Source organism: Oncorhynchus tshawytscha, linkage group LG13, assembly GCF_018296145.1.
Source record: "Oncorhynchus tshawytscha isolate Ot180627B linkage group LG13, Otsh_v2.0, whole genome shotgun sequence".
NCBI classification, from domain to species: Eukaryota; Metazoa; Chordata; class Actinopteri; order Salmoniformes; family Salmonidae; genus Oncorhynchus; species Oncorhynchus tshawytscha.
Window position 1 is genome coordinate 49,629,740 of NC_056441.1, and position 21,267 is coordinate 49,651,006.

Genomic DNA, 21,267 nt, shown 5'->3' on the forward strand with positions numbered 1-21,267 from the left:
GAGGAGTGTTGCTGCTCATTTGGTGGCCCTTATCGAGTGGCCCATCAACTTAAATCCAATCATGTTTTTGTGCTTTTGTACTTGTCTTTTGTATCAGATTCTACTAATCAGTTTATAAGTAGAAAAATGTTTGGTAGAACAGGGATTAAACAAAGGCTTGCACACTTTGTGGTTCCTTAAGAGCAGGTTGGAAAGGTTGGAAAACAGACTGAACCAGATTTTCCTCTGTTTTTGCCTGTGCTTAATTCCATTCAGTTTTCTTTTTTTATCCTGAAAAACTCCTTAGTCCTTAACGATTACAAGCCTACCCATAAGACCATGCAGCCACCCCTATGCTTTAAAAATATGAAGAGTGGTACTCAGTAATGTGTTGTATTGGATTTGCCCCAAACATAATTGCTTTGCCACATTTGATTTCAGAATTACTTTAGTACCTTGTTGTAAACAGGATGCATGTTTTGGAATATATTTATTCTGTATAGGCTTCCTTGTTTTTACTCTGTCGATTAGTTTAGTATTGTGGAGTAACTACAATGTTGTTGACCCATCCTCAGTTTTCTCCAATCACAGCCATTAAACTCTGTAACTGTTTAAAAGTCATCATTGGCCTCTTGGTGAAATCTCTGAGCGGTTTCCTTCTTCTCCGGCAACTGTGTTAGGAAGAACGGTATTGGTATTTTATTAGGATCTCCATTAGCTGTTGTGAACGCAGCAACTACTCTTCCTGGGGTCCACACAAAACATGACATAATATAGAACATTAATAGATGTTAAAGAACAAGTCAAGGACAGAACTACATCAATTATATTTGTAGTGACTGGGTTTATTGATACACCATCCAAAGTGTAATTAATAACTTCACCATGCTCAAAGGGATATTCAATGTCTGCATCAGTAGGTGCCCTTCTTTGCGAGGTATTGTAAAAACTCCCTGTCTTTGTGGTTGAATCTGTGTTTGAAATTCACTGCTCGACTGGGGGACCTTACAGATAATTGTATGTGTGGGTTACAGAGATGAGGTAATCATTCGAAAATCATGTTAAACACTTTTATTGCACACAGAATGAATCCATGCAATATGTGACTTGTTAAGCACATTTTTACTCCTGAACTTATTTCGGCTTGCCATAACAACGGGGTGGAATACTTATTGACTGATGACATTTCAGCTCTTAATTTTTAATTAATATGTAAAAAATAAACATAATTCCACTTTGACATAATGGGGTATTGTGTGTAGGACAGTGATAAAAAATCAAAATGTAATCAATCTTAAATTCAGGCTGTAACACAACCAAATGTGAAAAAAGTCAAAGGGTGTCAATACTTTATGAAGGCACTGTTTGTTCGATAGGAAATATGGCCGCAAAATTAGCAGCGTCACTGCTGGGGGTGTAAAGTCTGGATTTGGAAACTAAAAGTGCATCTGATTAGAGTGCACCATTATTGCCTAATTTAATACCTTTTTTGGCAGAGCTGAGAATTGTTTTTTTGCTCGCGCAACAGGCATCTATATCGGTCAACTAATACAAGTAATGGGCCAGAGCACTACTTTTGTGAAAACATTATTATAATTTTGTATATATATTTGTTTTATTAATATGTTTTATTATTCGGATTTTCAAGGGGTACTTCAGCTGATGACCTACACACAATACCCCATAATGTCAAAGTGGAATTATTATTATTATAATCATTATAGATTTTTACAAATGAATAAAAAATGAAGAGCTGAAATGTCTTGAGTCAATAAGTATGCAGTCCCTTTGTTATAACAAGCCTAAATAAGTTCAGGAGTAAAAGTTTGCTTAATAAGTCGCATATTAATTTGTAGGGGCACACTCTGTGCAATAATATGGTGTAACATGATTTTTGAATGACCACCCCACACACAATTTTCTGTAAGTTCCCTCAGTCGAGCAGTGAATATCCAACACAGATTCAACAAGGGAGGTTTTCCAATGCCTCGAACAGAAGGGCACCTATTGGTAGAATGGTAAAAAATAAAGCAGACATTGAATATCCCTTTGAGCATGGTGAGGTTATTAATTACACTTTGGACAGTGTTTCAATACACCAAGTCACTAAAAAGATAATTTATGTAGTTCTGTCCTTGATCTGATGTCTATTAATGTTCTATATTATGTCATGTTTTGTGTGGATCTCAGGAAGAGTAGCTGCTGCTTTCACAACAGCTAATGGAGATCCTAATAAAATACCAATACCGTTCTACCTAACACAGTTGCCGGAGAGGAAAGAAACCACTCTGGGATTTCACCAAGAGGCCAATGGTGACTTTAAAACAGTTGAATGGCTGTGATAGGAGAAATCTGAAGATGGATTAACAACATTGTAGTTACTCCACAATACTAAACTAATCGACAGAGTAAAAAGAAGGAAGCCTATACAAAACAGATATATTCCAAAATATGCATCTGGTTTGCAACAAGGTACTAAATTAATACTGACAAAAAAATTCACTTCTTGTCCTGAATATGATGTATTGTATTTGCCCTAAACATATTACTGAGTACCAGTCTCCATATTTTCAAGCATAGTGGTGGCTGCATCATGTTATGGGTATGCTTGTAATCATTAAGAACTGGGGAGTTTTTCAGGATAAAAAAAATAAACGGAATGGAGCTAAGCACAGGCATAAACCTAGAGGGAAAACCTGGTTCAATCCACTTTCCTGTAAGGCATCTAGGTGTATCAGGAAAGGAGGAGTCAGGCGCAGGACACAGAGATGAGTAATTCACGTAACTTGACTCAAAACAACAAATGTTCCAAGAAGGAAAATAATCAAGCTCACAAATACAGACCAACTTACAATGAACAAACACGCACAAAACCATGGGGGAACCAGAGGGTTAAATAAGGAACATATAATTTTGGGAATGGAAACCAGGTATGTACAATGAAGACAAAACAAATGGAAAATGAAAAGTGGATCGGTGGCGGCTAGAAAACTGGTGACGTCGACCGCCGAACACTGCCCGAACAAGGAGAGGGACCAACTTCGGCGGAAGTCGTGACATTCCCACTAGACACCAGGAGATTAATTCACTCTTCAGCAGGACAATAACCTAAAACACAAGGCCAAATCTACACGGGAGTTGCTTACCGAGAAGACATTGAATGATCCTGAGTAGCAGACTTACAGTTTTGACTTAAATCTACTTATGGCAAGACCTGAAAATGGTTGTCTAGCAATGATCAAAAAGCCTCTTTGACAGAGCTTGAATAATTTTGAAAAGAATAATGGGCAAATGTTGCACAATAAAGGTGTGGAAAGCTCTTTAGAGACTTAACTGCAAAGACTCATAGCTGTAATCGTTGCCAAAGATGCATCCACTAAACATGACTAAGGGGTGTGAAAACTGGGTCATTATGGGGTATTGTGTGTAAATGGTTGAGAAGAAAAAAATCTATGGAATCCATTTTGAAGTCAGCCTGTAACACATCAAAATGTGGAATAAGTCAAGGGGTATGAATACTTTCTGAAGGCGGTGTATGTCCAATATGGAAAAATCAATTGATGGGCCACTATAAGTGCTGCAAAATGAGCAGCAACACTTCTCTGGGTGTTAAGTGGGTTCGGCACGAAAGCTCTAACAGGTTAACTGATATTTCCTAACATCACTTTGTTGGGTAAAGACTCTAATTCAAAACTCACTGACTCAACTGCACCCAACTCCTTTCGCACCCCACCCTAAAACCACAAATGAATCCGCCAAAAGGCAAGGATCCACTTTCTCCCAAAATGTACTACCAATTCAATCTTCTGGGATCTTCTTTCCATCTGTGCGGTACAATTAATGACCATAGCAATAAATGCCAAGAAGCCAACCTTACTAAAGCACAAACTGTTTGGGTCACTCTGTATTGTCCTACTACTCACAGGGATCCTCTCAGGCTCCCTCACCCTTTGCCCACCATCCTCTACTTTCCTCACTGCCTCAGCATATGACACATTCTGCACTGCTCTCACCCTTGAAACTTAAATATGTCTCACTCGCATAGGACATTTCTGATCCCTAGCAACATGGCCATCCCCACAATTGAAACACCCCACTTTTTACACTGAAACTACACAGTCTTTTGTCCTATGGCCCCCAGCACATATCTCACACCTTGGAATCTCCCTCCTACATACTGCTACAACATTACCATAAACCTGGCACCTGAAACACCATCGTGGATTTGGAACAAAAGCTCTCGCGGGATAACTTTTATATAGCGCAGCATGACTTCATCTGGCAAACACTCGGCATCAGAAGTCAGGACTGACAGGGTTTCCTCAGTCGCACCAAACGGCGTGCATCACAGACACCAGGGATCCCCAACTTCAATTGATCCACCTTAACACTCAAACCCCACCCCAGTCATCACTCCTTTCAATGGCGCTGGAGAGCAAAGCAGGACACCACTTTCATCCCTCTGAGCAGCAGACACACAAAAAATCAACACATGTCCACCTCTGGATACTTTGACCTAATTGACAAAAGCCAACTCCTTCTTCATGACTTTTTAAGGCATGGATCCACTTTCTCCACTAATCGTACTCCCACCTGTGCTAGAGTCAACTTGGGAATTTTCTCGGAAGCCTTCACCTCACCTGATGACCTGTTCTTGACCCAAAGGAGAAAGTACTCTGTATTTTGCAGTCGGTTTCTGGTTTGTACCTTGCCCCCTTCTTTCTGTCTCGATTCATCTCCGCCATCCACCCTCTTCCTCGCCCCGGTCCTCCGACATGTCTTCCATCTCCTTGTGAGACTTCAGGAAACTCACTATCAAGCTTCCTGCTGCTGTCATGCTCCCTTAAGAAACCCGCCCACGTTCGCATACGCTGAGCTATTGCACTATCCAGGGGGTTATTTCAACAGTCTAAAGAGGTTTCCTCTCTGCATATCCTTGTCTGGACTGATAAAGTAGGCCTCAACTAAATCTAGGGTGAACTAAACCTATACTAAACATCAGATCATTGCAGCAGAAATAGTGACGATGAGGAAATGGCAGGCTGGTGAGCTTGAATAGCACTCAATGCATGAGTGCGACCTTTGTGATTGCATGACCTCGTGAAGAGGTTAAGACCTCTCTTGGTGTAATGGTAAAGATGTCGAAAGAATCCATGTTAGGTATTTGCTTTAATATGAAATTCTGCAAAGGCTGAAGTAGGTCTTGTGTGTGCACTGTAGATACTCACTGAATCTCCCTCCACCTTTACCTATCAGAATTCAGCTTGTAATGGACGTTTTATAATTAGGTGTTGTTTGATGACACAAACAAGGATCAACACAGTACAAGCAGAAAAATGTAAATACTCAAAATAAACAAAACATCATTTTGTCTATACTTGCATAGCTATATACTGTAGATTGAACTAGTTTTATGCAATTGTATGGCTCGTCAAGTGCTTAGTGATAGATCTTTAAACTTTGCGCACCTCCTTGAATAGATTCTCAACTGAGCCTGACTGATGTTTTTACGATTTTATTTTGTTTATCCTGATTTCACCTTAGAATAAACCTGAACTTCATTATCCCATCATATACATATGAGATATTAATCATTGAAACAGTGTGCAATCTACTCTGCAAATCCTCCATTGCAAGAAGCAGGTCATAGCATATCTCTAGTCCTGACAAAGACAAAGATCTCTAGTCCCCCCATAGGGCTCTGGTCAAAATGAGTGCACTATATAGGGAATAGGATGGCATTTAGGACACAGCGCAGGCCAAGCATCTATTTCAGTCCTTCTCTTTCAGGTTGCATTTAGAAGTAGAGGGAATAGCTTCACTGATTTCGTCCTGCACTGTGTTATCATTGGGACATGACTGAGTGACTGCAGCTGTTTGTTGTTGATGCTGTGCCAGTGCCAGATCCTCTGTTAGGTGAGATGCCTAATGTTGTCTTCATAATGACTTGGGTCACTTCTCAGCATTCCATCACAAGAAAGCATCATTCGTTTTCTCTAAAACCTGCAACGTATTAGATTAATAAGTATTATTTATCTCAATCTGTAGTATTAATATTTGTATCTGTGTGTGTGTGTGTGTGTGTGTGTGTGTGTGAGTGCATGCATGTGAGTGTTCCTCACCTGAGTGCTGTGGAGTATGACCCCAGGAGTGATTGGAAGCCCATTATGTTTGAGTCTCTCATACCCTGACCTCTCCACAACCAGTAATTTCAAAGACGGCTCGCTCTTCTTTATCAGCATCACGACGTCCTCAAAGTACTCATTCTCTACATTCTGGCCATTTACCTCCACAACGACATCCCCTTCCCACAGACCAGCCCTATGTCCTGAGCCCTTTACCACCACCTGCAGGACAAAAGAAAACTGTAGCCATAACCGTGCCACTCATTTCTCATACAAACCATCTTAACACCTGCCTTCCTCATTATAGCAATGCATGTGGAAAACAACACAGCAGATCAACATTGGGAACTTTTTATTGATGATAGCTGTTACTCGTTAGCACAACTTTGATTGGGGGTGTTTCAAATTGCCTATTTATGTCAGGAAACAATAATAGAGATTACAACAAATAAATGAGCGAGAGATCGATGATAAGGGTGTTATGTTGTTGATGTTCAAAGGAATACCTGGCCTATGAACGTTCCTGGCTCATGTTGAACACAGCCCAGATTAAACCCAAAGCCTGATTCTTCTCTCTCGAGGACACAGAGTCTTGGACATGGAAGTGAGCCATGCTCATTTTTACTCAGCCCATCCTGAATCTCAGTGCAAGGGGACTGTGTCTTCCTCATCCCCTCCCCTTCTGGCAGACTGTCCTCATGGAATAGCAGGGGAGATAGACCCAACTGCGGTAGGGAACAGAATAGATTGTTTTTGACTGGGAAGGTATTTTTAGTTGACATAATTCTTAGACAATCTTGTATTTGGTGTCAGCATTGATCTAAGCAACATCTTAACATAGTCATCATCTTACTGTAATTTCCTCGTGAGGTTCAATAAAAAATACAATTCAGGAAAACTCAGAGGATCCTACTGACTACAGTATCAATATTCTAACACCAGAACTCGCATGACTCCTAATTTCCAAACTGCACATGACCTCCGTCCACTTACACACCTGCGTGTAGAAGTCTCTTCCGTGTATGGGCATGGTGGTGAGGCTAACCCGGTTGCCACTCTTCCTCACTGTCCTGACAATATCCTCATGCTCCATGGACTCCGAAGGCTGCCCATTGACTGCCAGCAGCAAGTCTCCATCCTGCATGCCAGCCTCTTCTGCCGGACTCCCCACATCCACCTCACGGAGTAGGTGAGCTGGAATCGACAACAAACAATTCAGCTCAGCCAGCAGGTATAATGTTCATGACTTGTTATAAGCATGTATGAGTCTTTCTAATGTCCTATTACAAGGTTTGTAATGTCCACAGTATGTATTCTATGCAGCACGTTTTCTACAGACTTAAAATGACTGTCATTTAGTTAGGATCATTAAGAGATGACAATAGGATATTAGAAGGTGGTCATAGTAGGTACTTGTAACATGGTCGTGCATACTTACAACAAATGGAAGTTTCTAGCAAAAAAAAGTGTATTGTTAGATGTGTGTGTGTGTGTGTGCTGTATGTGTGCTGTATGTGTGCTGTATGTGTGCATCATTCTCACCAATAGGCCCCCCTGATGTCAACCTCTCTTGTCGTAATAAGAAGCCGTATCCATCTGACCCCTGGACCAGATGCATCGTTGTGGGTCTGTGTGGCAGGTTGTGAGAGCCGGCCATGATCGGCAAGATGGGCAGTTTCCGTCGGACGTAGCTTGCTTCACTTTCTCTGTCGATGACGAGGACGGTCACATGGACGCTACATTTCTTCACCTGAGCAGTACACAGAGATAAACTTGAGGGAGAAGTGAGGAGCATGCTAGCATGTGCACACACACACTCACAGACATACTAAGACACACACACACACACACACACATCTGCCATGTGGGTTTGTTTACCAAGAGCAGTTCCGAGAAGGAGGGTCTGTATGCTTACCATTTTACTGATAGCTGAATGGGTGAGCGTTGATACCATGGCACCGTTGATCCACACCAGTCTATCTCCGCTACGCACCCCTGCCTTCTTTGCAGGACCCTCACTTACTGTGCTCAACATGTATTGACCCTTCTGACCTGGAGAGATAAAAAAAACAGACACAAACAAACATGTCCACAGAGATCCTCTCTTCGGTAATCAAATCTTATTTGTCACATACGCCGAATACAATAGGTGTAGACTCAACCGTGAAATGCTTACTTATGAGCTCTTTACCAACAAAGCAGAGTTAAAAATGTATGTATGTATGTAAAATAACGGTAAAATAATAATAAATAATAATTAATTATGTCCGTGTAGGTAGGGGTAAAAGTGACTGGGCAATCAGGATAGATAATAAATAAAGTAGAAGCAGCGTATGTACGGTGCCTTTGGAAAGTATTCAGGCCCCTTGACTTTTTCCACATTTTGTTAGGTTCCAGCCCTATTCTAAAATGGATTAAATATTTTTTTCTTCCCTCATCAATCTACACACAATACCCTATAATGACAGAGCAAAAACAGGTTTAGACATTTTTGCTAATTTAATACAAATAAAAAACAGAAATATTACATTTACATAAGTATTAAAACACTTTACTCAGTATTTTGTTGAAGTACCTTTGGCAGCTATTACAGCCTCAAGTCTTCTTGGGTATGACGCTACAAGCTTGGCACACCTGTATTTGGAAAGTTTCTCCCATTCTTCTCTGCAGATCATCTCAAACTCTGTCAAGTTGGATGGGGAGTGTTGCTGCACGACTATTTTCAGGTCTCTCCAGAGACTTGATCCGAAGCCACTCCTGCGTTGTCTTGGCTGTGTGCTTAGGGTCGTTGAATTGTTGGAAGGTGAACCTTCGCACAGTCTGAGATCCTGAGTGCTCTGGAGCAGGTTTTCATCAAGGATCTCTCTGTACTTTGCTCCGTTCATCTATGCCTCGATCCTGACTAGTTTCCCAGTCCCTGCCACTGAAAAACATCCCCACAGGATGTTCTGCCACCACCATGCTTCACTGTAGGAATGGTCCAAGGTTTTCTCCAGACATGACGCTAGGCATTCAGGCCAAAGAGTTTAATCTGGTTTCATCAGACCAGAGAATCTTGTTTCTCAAGGTCTGAGAGTCTTTAGGTGCCTTTTAGCAAATTCCACGTGGGCTGTCTTGAGGAGTGGCTTCCGTCTGGCCCCTCTACCATAAAGGCCTGATTGGTGGAGTGCTGCAGAGATGGTTGTCCTTCTGGAAGATTCTCCCATCTCCACAGAGGAAAAGCCGCGCTACAATCCAAAGATTCATAGAAGCCCTTCCAGACTCTCTCCAACTACCCAAGGATGTCAGAGTACAAAAATTGGTTAACCACCGAACTGAGGAACTAAATTTAACCTTGCTTAATATCCTAGATACAGTCGCACCCCTAAAAAAAATTGCCATAAGAAACTAGCTCCCTGATATACAGAAAATACCTGAGCGATGAAGCAAGCTTCCAGAAAATTGGAATGGAAATGGTGCTCCACCGAACTTGAAGTCTTCCGACTAGCTTGGAAAGACAGTGCTGTGCGATATCGATGAGCCCTCACTGCTGCTCGATCATCCTATTTTTCCAACTTAATTGAGGAGAATAAGAACAATCCAACATTTATTTTTGATACTGTCGCAAAGCAAACTAAAAAGCAGCATTCCCCAAGAGAGGATGGCTTTCACTTCAGCAGTGATAAATTCATGAACTTCTTCCATGAAAAGATCATGATCATTAGAAAGCAAATTACGGACTCCTCTTTAAATCTGCATATTTCTCCAAAGCTCAGTTGTCCTGAGTCTCCACAACACTGCCAAGACCTAGGATCAAGGGAGACACTCCAGTTTTTTAATCCTATATCTCTTGAGACATTCATGAAAATAGTAAATGTCTCTAAACCTTCAAGCTGTTGCGTAGCAACTCACTGCCTTCCTGAAGACAAACAATGTATACGAAACGCTTCAGTCTGGTTTTAGACCCCATCACAGCACTGAGACTGCACTCGAAGGTGGTAAATTACCTTTTAATGGCGTCAGACCAAGGCTCTGCATCTGTCCTCGTGCTCCTAGACCTTAGTGCTGCTTTTGACACCATCGATCACCACATTCTTTTGGAGAGATTGGAAACCCAAATTGGTCTACATGGACAAGTTCAGGCCTGGTTTAGATCTTATCTGTTGGAAAGATATTTGTTTGTGTCTGTGGATGGTTTTTCCTCTGACAAATCAACTGTACGTTTTGGTGTTCCTCAAGGTTCCGTTTTAGGACCACTATTGTTTTCACTATATGTTTTACCTCTTGGTGATGTCATTCGGAAACATAATGTTAACTGTATCATCCGTATGTCACTGCTATACGGATGATGCACAGCTGTATATTTTAATGAAACATGGTGATGCCCCAAAATTGCCCTCCCTGGAAGCCTGTGTTTCAGACATAAGGAAGTAGATGGCGGCAAATGTTCTCCTTTTAAACAGAGATGCTAGTTCTAGGTTCCAAGAAGCAAAGAGATCTACTGTTTGATCTGACAATTAATATGATGGTTGTAAAGTCATCTCAAATAAAACTGTGTAGAACCTCAGCGTTACTCTGAACCCTGATCTCTCTTTTGATGAACATATCAAGACTACTTCAAGGACAGCTTTTTTCCATCCATGTAACATTGCAAAAAATCTGAAACATTTTGTACAAAAATGATGCAGAAATGTTCATCCATGCTTTTGTCACTTCTATATTAGACTACTGCAATGCTCTACTTTCCGGCTACCCGGATAAAGCACTAAATAAACTTCAGTTAGTGTTAAACACAGCTGCTAGAATATTGACTAGAACCAAAAAAATATGATCATATTACTCCAGTGCTAGCCTCTCTACACTGGCTTCCTGTTAAGGCTATGGCTGATTTCAAGGTTTTACTGCTAACCTACAAAGCATTACATGGGCTTGCGCCTACCTATCTCTCCAATTTGGTCCTGCCGTGCATACCTACACGTAGGCTATGGTCACAAGATGCAGGCCTTGTCCCTAGAGTTTCTAAGCAAACAGCTGGAGGCAGGGCTTTCTCCTTTAGAGCTCCATTTTTATGGAATGGTCTGCCTACCCATGTGAGAGACGCAGACTCGGTCTCAACCTTTAAGTCTTTATTGAATACTCATCTCTTCAGTAGGTCCTATGATTGAGTGTAGTCTGGGCCAGGGTTGTGAAGGTGAACGGAAAGGCACTGGAGCGATGAACCGCCCTTGCTGTCTCTGCCTGGCCGGTTCCCCTCTCTCCACCGGGATTCTCTGGCTCTAACCCTATTACGAGTGCTGAGTCACTGTCTTACTGGTGCTCTTCCATGCCGTCCCTAGGGGGGGTTCGTCACTTGAGTGGGTTGAGTCACTGACGTGTCTTCCTGTCCGGATTGGCACCCCCCCCTACCCCCGGGTTCGTGCTGTGGGAGAGATCATTGTGGGCTATACTAGCCTTGTTTCAGGGTAGTAAGTTGGTGGTTGAAGATATCCCTCTGGTGGTGTGGGGGCTGTGCTTTGGCAAAGTGGGTGAGTTTATATCCTGCCTGGTTGGCCCTGTCCAGGGGTACCGTCGGACGGGGCCACAGTCTCTCCTGACCCCTCCTGTCTCAGCCTCCAGTATTTATGCTGCAATAGTTTGTGTCGGCGGGCTAGGGTCAGTCTGTTATATTTGGAGTATTTCTCCTGTCTTATCCGATGTCCTGTGTAAATGTAAGCATGCTCCCTCTAATTCTCTCCCTCTGTACACTCCCTGCAGTGAGGATTTAACCCAGGAAGGAGATGTGGAGCGATGGAATATTCACTTCTCTGCTTTCACAAAAAGCTGGTTCTCCAGGAGGCGTTGGAGAACCTGTCAGATGTGGAGCGCGTGTCCTTGGCCAGAGGTAGACGAAGACAAACCGGTTCAACGTGTTGCGAAGAACATCATTAACCAGAGCCTGGAACACAGCTGGGGTGTTGGTAAGGCCAAAATGCATGACCAGATACTCATAGTGACCACTGGTTGTGTTGAAGGCAGTCTCCCACTCATCCCCTTCCCGTATCCACACCAGGTGGTAGATGTTCCATAGGTCCAGCTTGGAGAACATGGCCCCCTGGAGACGCTTTGAATGCTGAGGAGATGAGTGGTAGCAGGTAGCGGTTCTTCACCGTGATGTTGTTGAGGCCCCGGTAGTCGATGCACGGGCGCAGGGTTTGTCTTTCTTCTCCACAAAGAAGAACCCTGTGACGGCAGGGGAGGCAAAAGGACAGATGAACCCTGTAGCTGGGGAATCCTCAATGTATGTCTCTATAGCCTTGGTCTCCGTCCCAGGGGCAGAGTGGTGCCTGGGAGAAGGTCAATCCTGCATTTATAGGGTCGGTGCGGCGGAAGAAAAATGGCCGGGCTTTACTGAACAACTCCCGGACGTCCGGGTACTCCGCGGGAATGGCGGAGAGGTAAGGAACAACTTCCAAGCCCCTAGGAAGACGTCCCGGGGCAGACTGCGCTTCAGGCATTGAGCATGGCAGAACGGGCTCCAGCCCATGATGTCACCAGCAGTCCAGTCTATGATGGGATTGTGTCACTGGAGCCAAGAGAATCCCAACACCACAGGAACCTGAGGAGACTTAATGAGCAGGAATTGGATCGTCTCGCTGTGGTTCCCTGACACACATAGGTTGATGGGGGTGGTATTGTGGGTAACTTGACCTATAGAGTGCCCGTCCACTGCTCTAACATCCATGCGAATGGAGAGGGGCTGAGTGGGGATTTCCAGCTCCGATTCCAAGGTAGCGTCCATAAAGCACTCATCGGCCCCAGAGTTGATGAGTACCCGGAGAGATTTCGATTGGTTCCCCCACAGCGAGTACAGGGAGAGGAAAAGTTATCCGTATGGCCCACCAGAGTACTTGCTCCTACCGGTGAGCTTGGTCTTTTAGTGGACAGGTGGAGACAAAATTACCAGTAGTCCCGCAATACAGGCAACTCTTAGTGTGAAGCCTTTTTGCCATTCGGCTGGAGACAGCCTAGCTCTGCCTAGTTGCATTGGCTCGGAAAGAGGTGAATCGGCAGACTTCGGAGACTCTCAGGGGAACTCGGGTAGCCTTGGCTTCTCTCGGTAACAGAGCTGACGGGAACTTCCGGGATGCCTCGGAGGTGAGGTGGTATCGAATCTCCTCTCCTTCCTTCATTCCCGTAGTCGCCATCAATCCGAATGGTCAAGGCCATGAGCGAGTCAAGCTCCGTCGGTAGTTCCCAGGCTGCAAGCTCGTCCTTTACTTCCTCCAAAACTGTGCAGGAACATGTCGAACAATGCTTCCGGGTTCCAGGCACTCTCAGCTGCCAACGTGCAGAAATCCAACGCGTAGTCTGCTACCACACTGCGGAAGTCCGAAGCTAGAGTAACTTCTGGGCAGCTTCTCTCCAGGACAATGGAGCATCGAAAACTTTCTTTACCTCCGCCACGAACTCCTCCAGACTGAAGCATACGGCCGACTGTTGTTCCCATACTGCCGTTGCCCAGGCGAGAGCCCTCGCAGACATTAGCGTGACGAGGTACGCTATCTTAGAGGGGTCCGAGGGGAAGGAGGAGGGTTGCAGCTCGATGATGAGGGAACACTGAGCAAGAAATGCCTGACAAGTGCTCGACTCTCAATCGAAGCATTCTGGGGGAGGTAAGCAGATTTCCCAGTAAACTGGGGTGGCCGGGGAGGCATTGCTGCTAACAGCCAAGTTACTGAGGTGCTGGGAGGTTACAGTCGTGGTAGGCTGCCTAACAGACAACCCCACAGAATTGCTCCAGCAATGTGTTCAAAACTTGGTCATGGCATTCGGCCAAGGTCTGAAATCCTTCCATAAGACCACAAAGTAACTCCTCGTGCCTTCCAATGGTGGCTCCTTGGGAGGAGATGGTGTTGCGGAACTAGTCCGAGTCTGCTGGGTCAGTCATGGCCAGTTCCTAGTATCACGTTTTAGGGAAGACCCAGATGCAGACAGTGTCGAAGTAACATTATTTATTACTAGATCAGGGGGCAGGCAAAATGACAGGTCAAAGGCAGGCAAAGGTCGGTAATCCAAAAAGGTACAGAACGGCAAGCAGTCTCAGGGTTAGGGCAGGCAGAGGTCAATAATCCAGTGTGATGTGACAAGGTACAGAACGGCAGGCAGGCTTAGGGTCGGGTCAGGGCAGGAAGAATGGTCAAAACTGGGAAAACTAGAAAACAGGAACTAGAAACAGGCAGGAGCAAGGGGGAAAACACTGATAGGCTTGACGAACAGGCAACAGACAAACAGAGAACACAGGTATAAATACACTGGGGATAATGGGGAAGATGGGAGACACCTGGAGGGAGGTGGAGACAAGCACAAAGACAGGTGAAATAGATCAGGGTGTGGCAGCCTCAGAGCTCTAAGGACAATTCCGACCTCATGGTTTCGTTTTTGCTGTGGGACATTACATAGACAGGTGTGTGCCTTTCCAAACGAATTTACCACAGGTGGACTCCAATCTAGTTGTAGAATAGGACAACCCTTTTTGGTTCCAGGTAGAACCCTTTTGGTTCTAGGTATAACCCTTTACACAGAGGGTTTTACATGGAACCCAAAAGAGTTCTACCTGGAACAGAAAAGGGTTCTACCTGGAACCAAAAAGGGTTCTCCTATGGGGATAGCCAAAGAACCCTTTTGGAACCCTATTTTCTAAGACCGAAGTCAAGATGCTCTCAATGGTGCAGCTCAGGGCCCATGCCAAATATTTCCGCCGTTTCTCAAATTTGACTCGACCCTTATCTGCCTTCCCGTCTCCCCCGCTCTCCTTCCTACTGTTTAGCACATCATCTGCCAAAAAATATTACGGAATGAATAACTCATAGCTACCTTCAATGGGGATGATGCTGATTCCCAGACCTAAGACAGGGTCTCTGGTGATGTGACACAGCCTGGGCCGGGAACATGTCTCCCCTCGGTAAGCCCTGGTCAGAGCCTGGATGTCCAGTCCCTGGGCCAGCGCCTCCTTATACTCCTCCCCCTTCAGAACCAGCAGGAACAGCTGCAGCCCACATGCCTGGATTCTCTGCACCACCTGTCAATCAGAGCAGAAACAAAGACTCTGTTTAGACCAAGTAGGTAAACCTTGTCCCAGCCAGAATGGTGTGTGGCAGCTTTATGTGCAGAGGACACTGTCGGATGTAGGGTGTGGCAGCTTTATGTGCAGAGGACACTGTCGGATGTAACGTGTGGCAGCTTTATGTGCAGAGGACGCTGTCAGATGTAGCGTGTGGCAGCTTTATGTGCAGAGGACACTGTCGGATGTAGCGTGTGGCAGCTTTATGTGCAGAGGACACTGTCGGATGTAGGGTGTGGCAGCTTTATGTAGCGTGTGGCAGCTTTATGTGCAGAGGACACTGTCGGATGTAACGTGTGGCAGCTTTATGTGCAGAGGACACTGTCGGATGTAGGGTGTGGCAGCTTTATGTGCAGAGGACACTGTCGGATGTAACGTGTGGCAGCTTTATGTAGCGTGTGGCAGCTTTATGTGCAGAGGACACTGTTGGATGTAACGCATGGCAGCTTTATGTGCAGAGGACGCTGTCGGATGTAGCGTGTGGCACCTTTATGTGCAGAGGACACTGTCGAATGTAGCGTGTGGCAGCTTTATGTGCAGAGGACACTGTCGGATGTAACGTGTGGCAGCTTTATGTGCAGAGGACACTGTCGGATGTAGTGTGTGGCAGCTTTATCTGCAGAGGACACTGTCGAATGTAGTGTGTGGCAGCTTTATGTAGCGTGTGGCAGCTTTATGTGCAGAGGACACTGTCGAATGTAGCGTGTGGCAGCTTTATGTAGCGTGGGGCAGCTTTATGTGCAAAGGACACTGTCGGATGTAGCGTGTGGCAGCTTTATGTGCAGAGGACACTGTCGGATGTAGCGTGTGGCAGCTTTATGTGCAGAGGACACTGTCGGATGTAACATGTGGCAGCTTTATGTAGCGTGTGGCAGCTTTATGTGCAGAGGACATTGTCGGATGTAGCGTGTGGCAGCTTTATGAGGCGTGTGGCAGCTTTATGAGGCGTGTGGCAGCTTTATGTAGCGTGTGGCAGCTTTATGTAGCGTGTGGCAGCTTTATGTAGCACGTGGCAGCTTTATTTGCAGAGGACACTGTCGGATGTAGCGTGTGGCAGCTTTATGTAGCGTGTGGCACTGTCGGAGACATTGTAAGAGAAGAGGTTCTCTCAGTTCTGACCCACATGTGATGAAGCAGACGCACATTACGTACAGAACTCACATCTGTGTGCCAAAGCTTTAAGAAACGTGTGCACAGTGATTCCACTGACATAACTGTACGTCTGGTTCTCACCCTCGGGAACTCCATGTTGTCGACAAATTCCTCATTGACCTCCAGCACACGGTCCCCGTCCCTGAGCCCACTGAGCGCTGCAGGACTCCACGGATCCACCTGGTGGACAACATAGCCCCGGCAGCTCCTCTCCATTCGCAGACGGAAGCCAAAACTCTGGCCCTCTTTGCACTTTATCTGGCACTGGCGGGGTACCGGACTGGGGTCTGGCTCTGGAGGGCAAGACAAAACACTGCCATTGACATAGCATGGACATTGTGTGTGGATACCTAAAGAAGTCAGGTTTATCTTGATTACTATGATTGATGAACTAGTGTTCGTCAGACCATCTTCCATGCGTTGGGAAATGATGGATGATTTTGGATGTGTTCGTTCTCAAACCTTACCCGGGTCGTCTGAGATGATCAAGGCTGGATTGTCGATCCCCTCTTTCGGATTGAAGGTGAATCTTTTGAGTAAGGAAAATAAAAAAGTCAAAGTTTAAACATGAATTGGCTTTAAGGATGTGTGTTAAGGACATATTCGATAATGTCCTATTTTGTATTATGACAATTGTCTCCAGTCCAATTAGTAGCCATCAAAACAAAAGCAAAAAACTTACCTTGGAAATTCCATTGCATCCTCAAGACCTAGAATGACAGAAAAAAAAGAATCCCTCAAGTTTGTTTTCTCTGCAGTAATGATTCCAGGAATGACCTTCTCCCTGTGGCTGTGTGTCCTTGGTCCAAACATCCAGGTTACTCATCTCCAAATGAAATCCGGTGCCTTCAGAAAGTAATTAGGCTGTAACACAACAAAGTGTGGAATAAGTCAAGGGGTATGAATACTTTCTGTGTGTTTCCCATGCCCTGTCCGGACACAATCAAAGGTGATCATTAGCTCAAATATTTAACGTCTCTCCAGCATCCAGCCCTTCTATTTTTCTATGTTTAGCTGTACAGTAAATGTCCTTACGGATTACTTTGATGAATGAAGCGTAGTGAGAGAAAAAAACTTGTGACCCGTGTCACAGCATAGCATTTGATAGGCACAGTCAAGTCATTCATTACTTATTAATGTAATGTCATTCTAAGGTTTGGCTTAGTCCTTCCTCATGAATATCCTAACCTGGCCTAATGACTAACATTAGGATGAGGAGGATACTCACACTCACACGCCCCAGCATGCCAGTCCTTATACAAGCATTTCCATTTCTTATTTGCATACAGAATTCATCCCTACCCTTCCTGCTCGACTGTTACACACACACACACACCGACACACACACACACAGACACACACACCCACATTCAACCTCTTGGCAAGGAGAGGTCTGTGCAGGCTGTCAGGTTGTTAGTGGTGATATCTGCAGTGTCATGTTCCCAGCTATCTGCTGACTGTCCTTATTCTAGCTGTGGAGGGACCGGACAGCTTTTATCACAGGGCTTTTATTAAAGGAAGGCTGCCTTTTTTCTATTATAGGTAGACCTAGAAAGGACTGGCGATGTTGTATGTTGACTATCAACATGTTTATTTTGGGTTCAGCAGTCAATGTAGGCTAGCATATTCATGTATGCTGAGGGGGTAGCAGTTAACAATTCATTATTCATCCAAAAAAACAAAAAATGTACAGTACAGTCTTCATTTTCATTTTAGAATCAAACAAGTTACTTCGTAGCACTGTCACACAACACAGAAGGCTACCTTTCATCACCAATGATTAAACACACTTTAGAACACACTCACAAGGCTATTGTAATGCAAAATGCTATTTGAATATACAAATCTCATATTGTGCACTCTTTCTAGTTCTGAAGCAAGACCATGCCTTGTGAAACGTAGAAGCATGTCTGTGTCTTGACATAGACAACAATAGAGACTGAACATTATATCCTCTTGTCCTTGTTGTGTGTAGATGTAGAAAAACAGACTCTTACCCGCGGTGCACCTCGTGGCTGCTGTCTGTCCTTGTGTCTGGACGTCCTCCTGGCTGCCTGAGGTTGTGTGGAGGTGCAAGGTACACAGCAGATTGTGACGTTAAGATTCCTCTGTATGTCAGCATTTGAGACGGTAACTCCTTCTTCCTCCACCACAACACTAGGCCTCCTAGGGCTTAATGTTTAGCTAACCTGTGACCAGACCTGGTAACCCATCACAACACTGAACACTCCCCAGGTTTCTTTGATAAGTGCTATCATAAAATGGTTTACAAGCTTAAACAACTTTAAGCTGATACCAACAATTTGACAATATTGACTACACTGTTAAGGCCACTGGGGGTCATGGGTGCTACACTGCAGGTGAAAGAATGGTTCAAAACAACAGCAATGGGCCTATCTGGAAATTCTATGAGGATCTAGGTTAGCCCTCTGGTTTCAATGTGTTGGTGCGGGGACCTTGAGTAGATCATTGTCCATTCTAAACCTGATGTAATTCATTTCAAAATAGACATACTGTAATGACATTGATTTGGACTTTGAAGTTCATGGGTGATCTTCAATTCATTGAATCAAAGTGCACATTACTTCTCTATATTGTGGCAAGAGCAAAAAAGTAATCCTATTGGTCAATAAACAATGATTATTTATTTGTTTGTAAGCAAAGGAGGTTTGATGATGCAGCACAGCACAGCCTGCACTGAATACATTATATGCAACACTTAATGTATTTTCAAGTATCAATCCATGTTGCTCCATTTTATCAAGTGATTGTTCCTAATTAAAACAGCGAAACACTCATTAATGAGCCCAAACACAACACATTTCAACACATTGTAACCTACTTGAATATCTCTTAAACACCAACAGACATACTCAAGCAAAAAAACAGGGAGAAGATACAAAATACTACAAATGTGGAACACAGAGTACACAAGGAGACCCAAAACAAATATATATACTTGCATAATAGGGTATGCGACACCTTCCTACGTAGGCTTGAAAAGGACTCTTTCAGTTTCACACCATTATATGTTATTCAATCAATTTTGCATAGATTTGGCTGTCCCACTTCTCACATGCTAAAATTCTTCAAGGCTATGGATACGTGGGCTTATGCTATGGTTGAAATTGGGAGACTTTGTAAATACTGAATACCGCACATTGAACATGACGGCCTCTTCTATGTCGGGTCACCCGCACCACCACATCAGTCAGTCTTCAGGACACCATCACCACCACCATCACCAGGCTTACGGAGGCTCCGGCCTGGCCTTCAATGGCTCAGACTGCTTGGATTATAAAGAGCAGACACTCGTGGAAACTCAACTTTAATGCAAGTGACTGCTTGGACTACAAAGACCAGGCCTCCTGGAGGTTCCAAGTCTTGTGAGGACTACAAAGACCAGGGGACTCATGTCTTGTGATTGGTTTACTTTGGTTTACTTTTTTTTCTCCCTTCTGTATTTTCCCTCCTTCCCTATTTGGTTTCCTCACTCATAATTTGTTGATTTTTAAAGAGAAAAAAGTATATGAACTTTAAAAAGTAACAGCAATTATAGTTTGGATGGACAGAAGCTCATTGATTGGACTAATTTTTATTATTTTCAAAATGAAATGCAGCCATCATGGTAATTAAATCAACACAACCCACAAATATCCCAAAACAACTTAAATCCCAAAATACTTATTTCACCACTATATTTTTGCAAGTTATAGGCAGGCGTACAAAACGTGCATACAAAATAGTTCACACACACAACGTTCTCAAAGGTTCTCAGAATTGTCACCAACAGATACAGTCAAACAAAATGAAGGATCATGGCTCATGTTAAAATCCCCAAACATTGCTTTTCCATTATTTGGCACTCTCATCAGTCCTTGTCGGGATCTTCTTCAGTAGTAATCGCAGGGTCTGCCTGACGCCGTTCTCCACCCTGCGGAAGTGCATCGTTTCCCAGAAGCTTGGCGCCTGCTGCCTGGCCCCACTCCAGGTCCCTTTGGAAGATCTGCAGCTGTTCCCAGACGAGTTCCCGCTCCCAGGGCGAGGCGTTCTTACTGGTGACGCTCAGGATGGGGTGCCAGTCCTCCCAGATGTCTGAGCATTCGGTGACCGAGGCCAGCACCTTCACGCGCCGCCTTGTGCCTCCCTGCTCCAGTGGGACTTCTCGCACATACAGGGACTGTTTCCCCACGTTGCTGCTGAGAGGATTCAGGTACAAGCTGTGGAACACAATGGAATGAATGTATACACATAACCTACATATAGACACATTCATGTGGTTATTGTTATTCTTAGTGTTACTTTGGATTATTACTTTTTATTTTAGCCTACTTGGTAAATATTTTCTTCTTGAACTGCACGGTTGATTAAGGTCTTGTAAGTAAGCATTTCACGGTAAAGTCTACGCTTGTTGTATTCAGCGCATGTGGCAAATAAAGTTCGATTTGATTCAAACGCCACTTCATACAGAGACGATACATAAGTGCATGATGAAAAGAAAATAGCCCAAATAAAATACTAAAGAAACCATAGTGGTCGAGTCACGTAAGTTCTTTTTTTTTAAATAGGGGTCTGCAGCTGTTGGCCCACGAGCAAAATCTGGCCCCCACAGAATAATTATATGCCCCACTTAATCCCATTTACTGTAATTCCAGGACATGTTGATACGGTGATGATTAGTTTACTGCACAGTGTGGATGCTCAGGTGCTCACTGCAGGCGTACACCAGGGTCAGAGCAGCGTTGTCCCGATGTTGTTGTAGGCCACGTTGAGCTCCTGCAGGCCAGTGTGCTTGTTAAGCCTCTCGGCAAGCTCGCGGGCCCCTGTATCGCCCATGCCCATGTGCCTCAGGGACAGCTGTCCTGAGAGACTGGTTCCCTGGCAGGGTGTCCAGCAGTCAGCGAGCCCTGGACTTCAACAGGGGGTTATAAC

At 44.3% G+C, this 21,267-nt stretch overlaps 1 protein-coding gene across 1 annotated transcript; it reads right to left on the reverse strand.

The window, feature by feature from the left end:
• Nucleotides 1-5,672: 5,672 nt before the first annotated feature.
• On the reverse strand, nucleotides 5,673-18,442 carry pdzd3a (PDZ domain containing 3a). Its single transcript, XM_024412455.2, has 11 exons — nucleotides 18,333-18,442; nucleotides 17,018-17,199; nucleotides 16,803-16,864; nucleotides 16,417-16,628; nucleotides 14,937-15,141; nucleotides 8,020-8,156; nucleotides 7,647-7,854; nucleotides 7,102-7,298; nucleotides 6,611-6,829; nucleotides 6,102-6,326; nucleotides 5,673-5,982 (listed from the first exon to the last, which is right to left on the reverse strand). The coding sequence occupies exons 2-11, from the start codon at nucleotides 17,146-17,148 to the stop codon at nucleotides 5,950-5,952; spliced, it is 1,629 nt and encodes a 542-aa protein (XP_024268223.1). The 5' UTR covers nucleotides 17,149-17,199; nucleotides 18,333-18,442; the 3' UTR covers nucleotides 5,673-5,949.
• Between the last annotated feature and the right edge of the window lie 2,825 nt (nucleotides 18,443-21,267).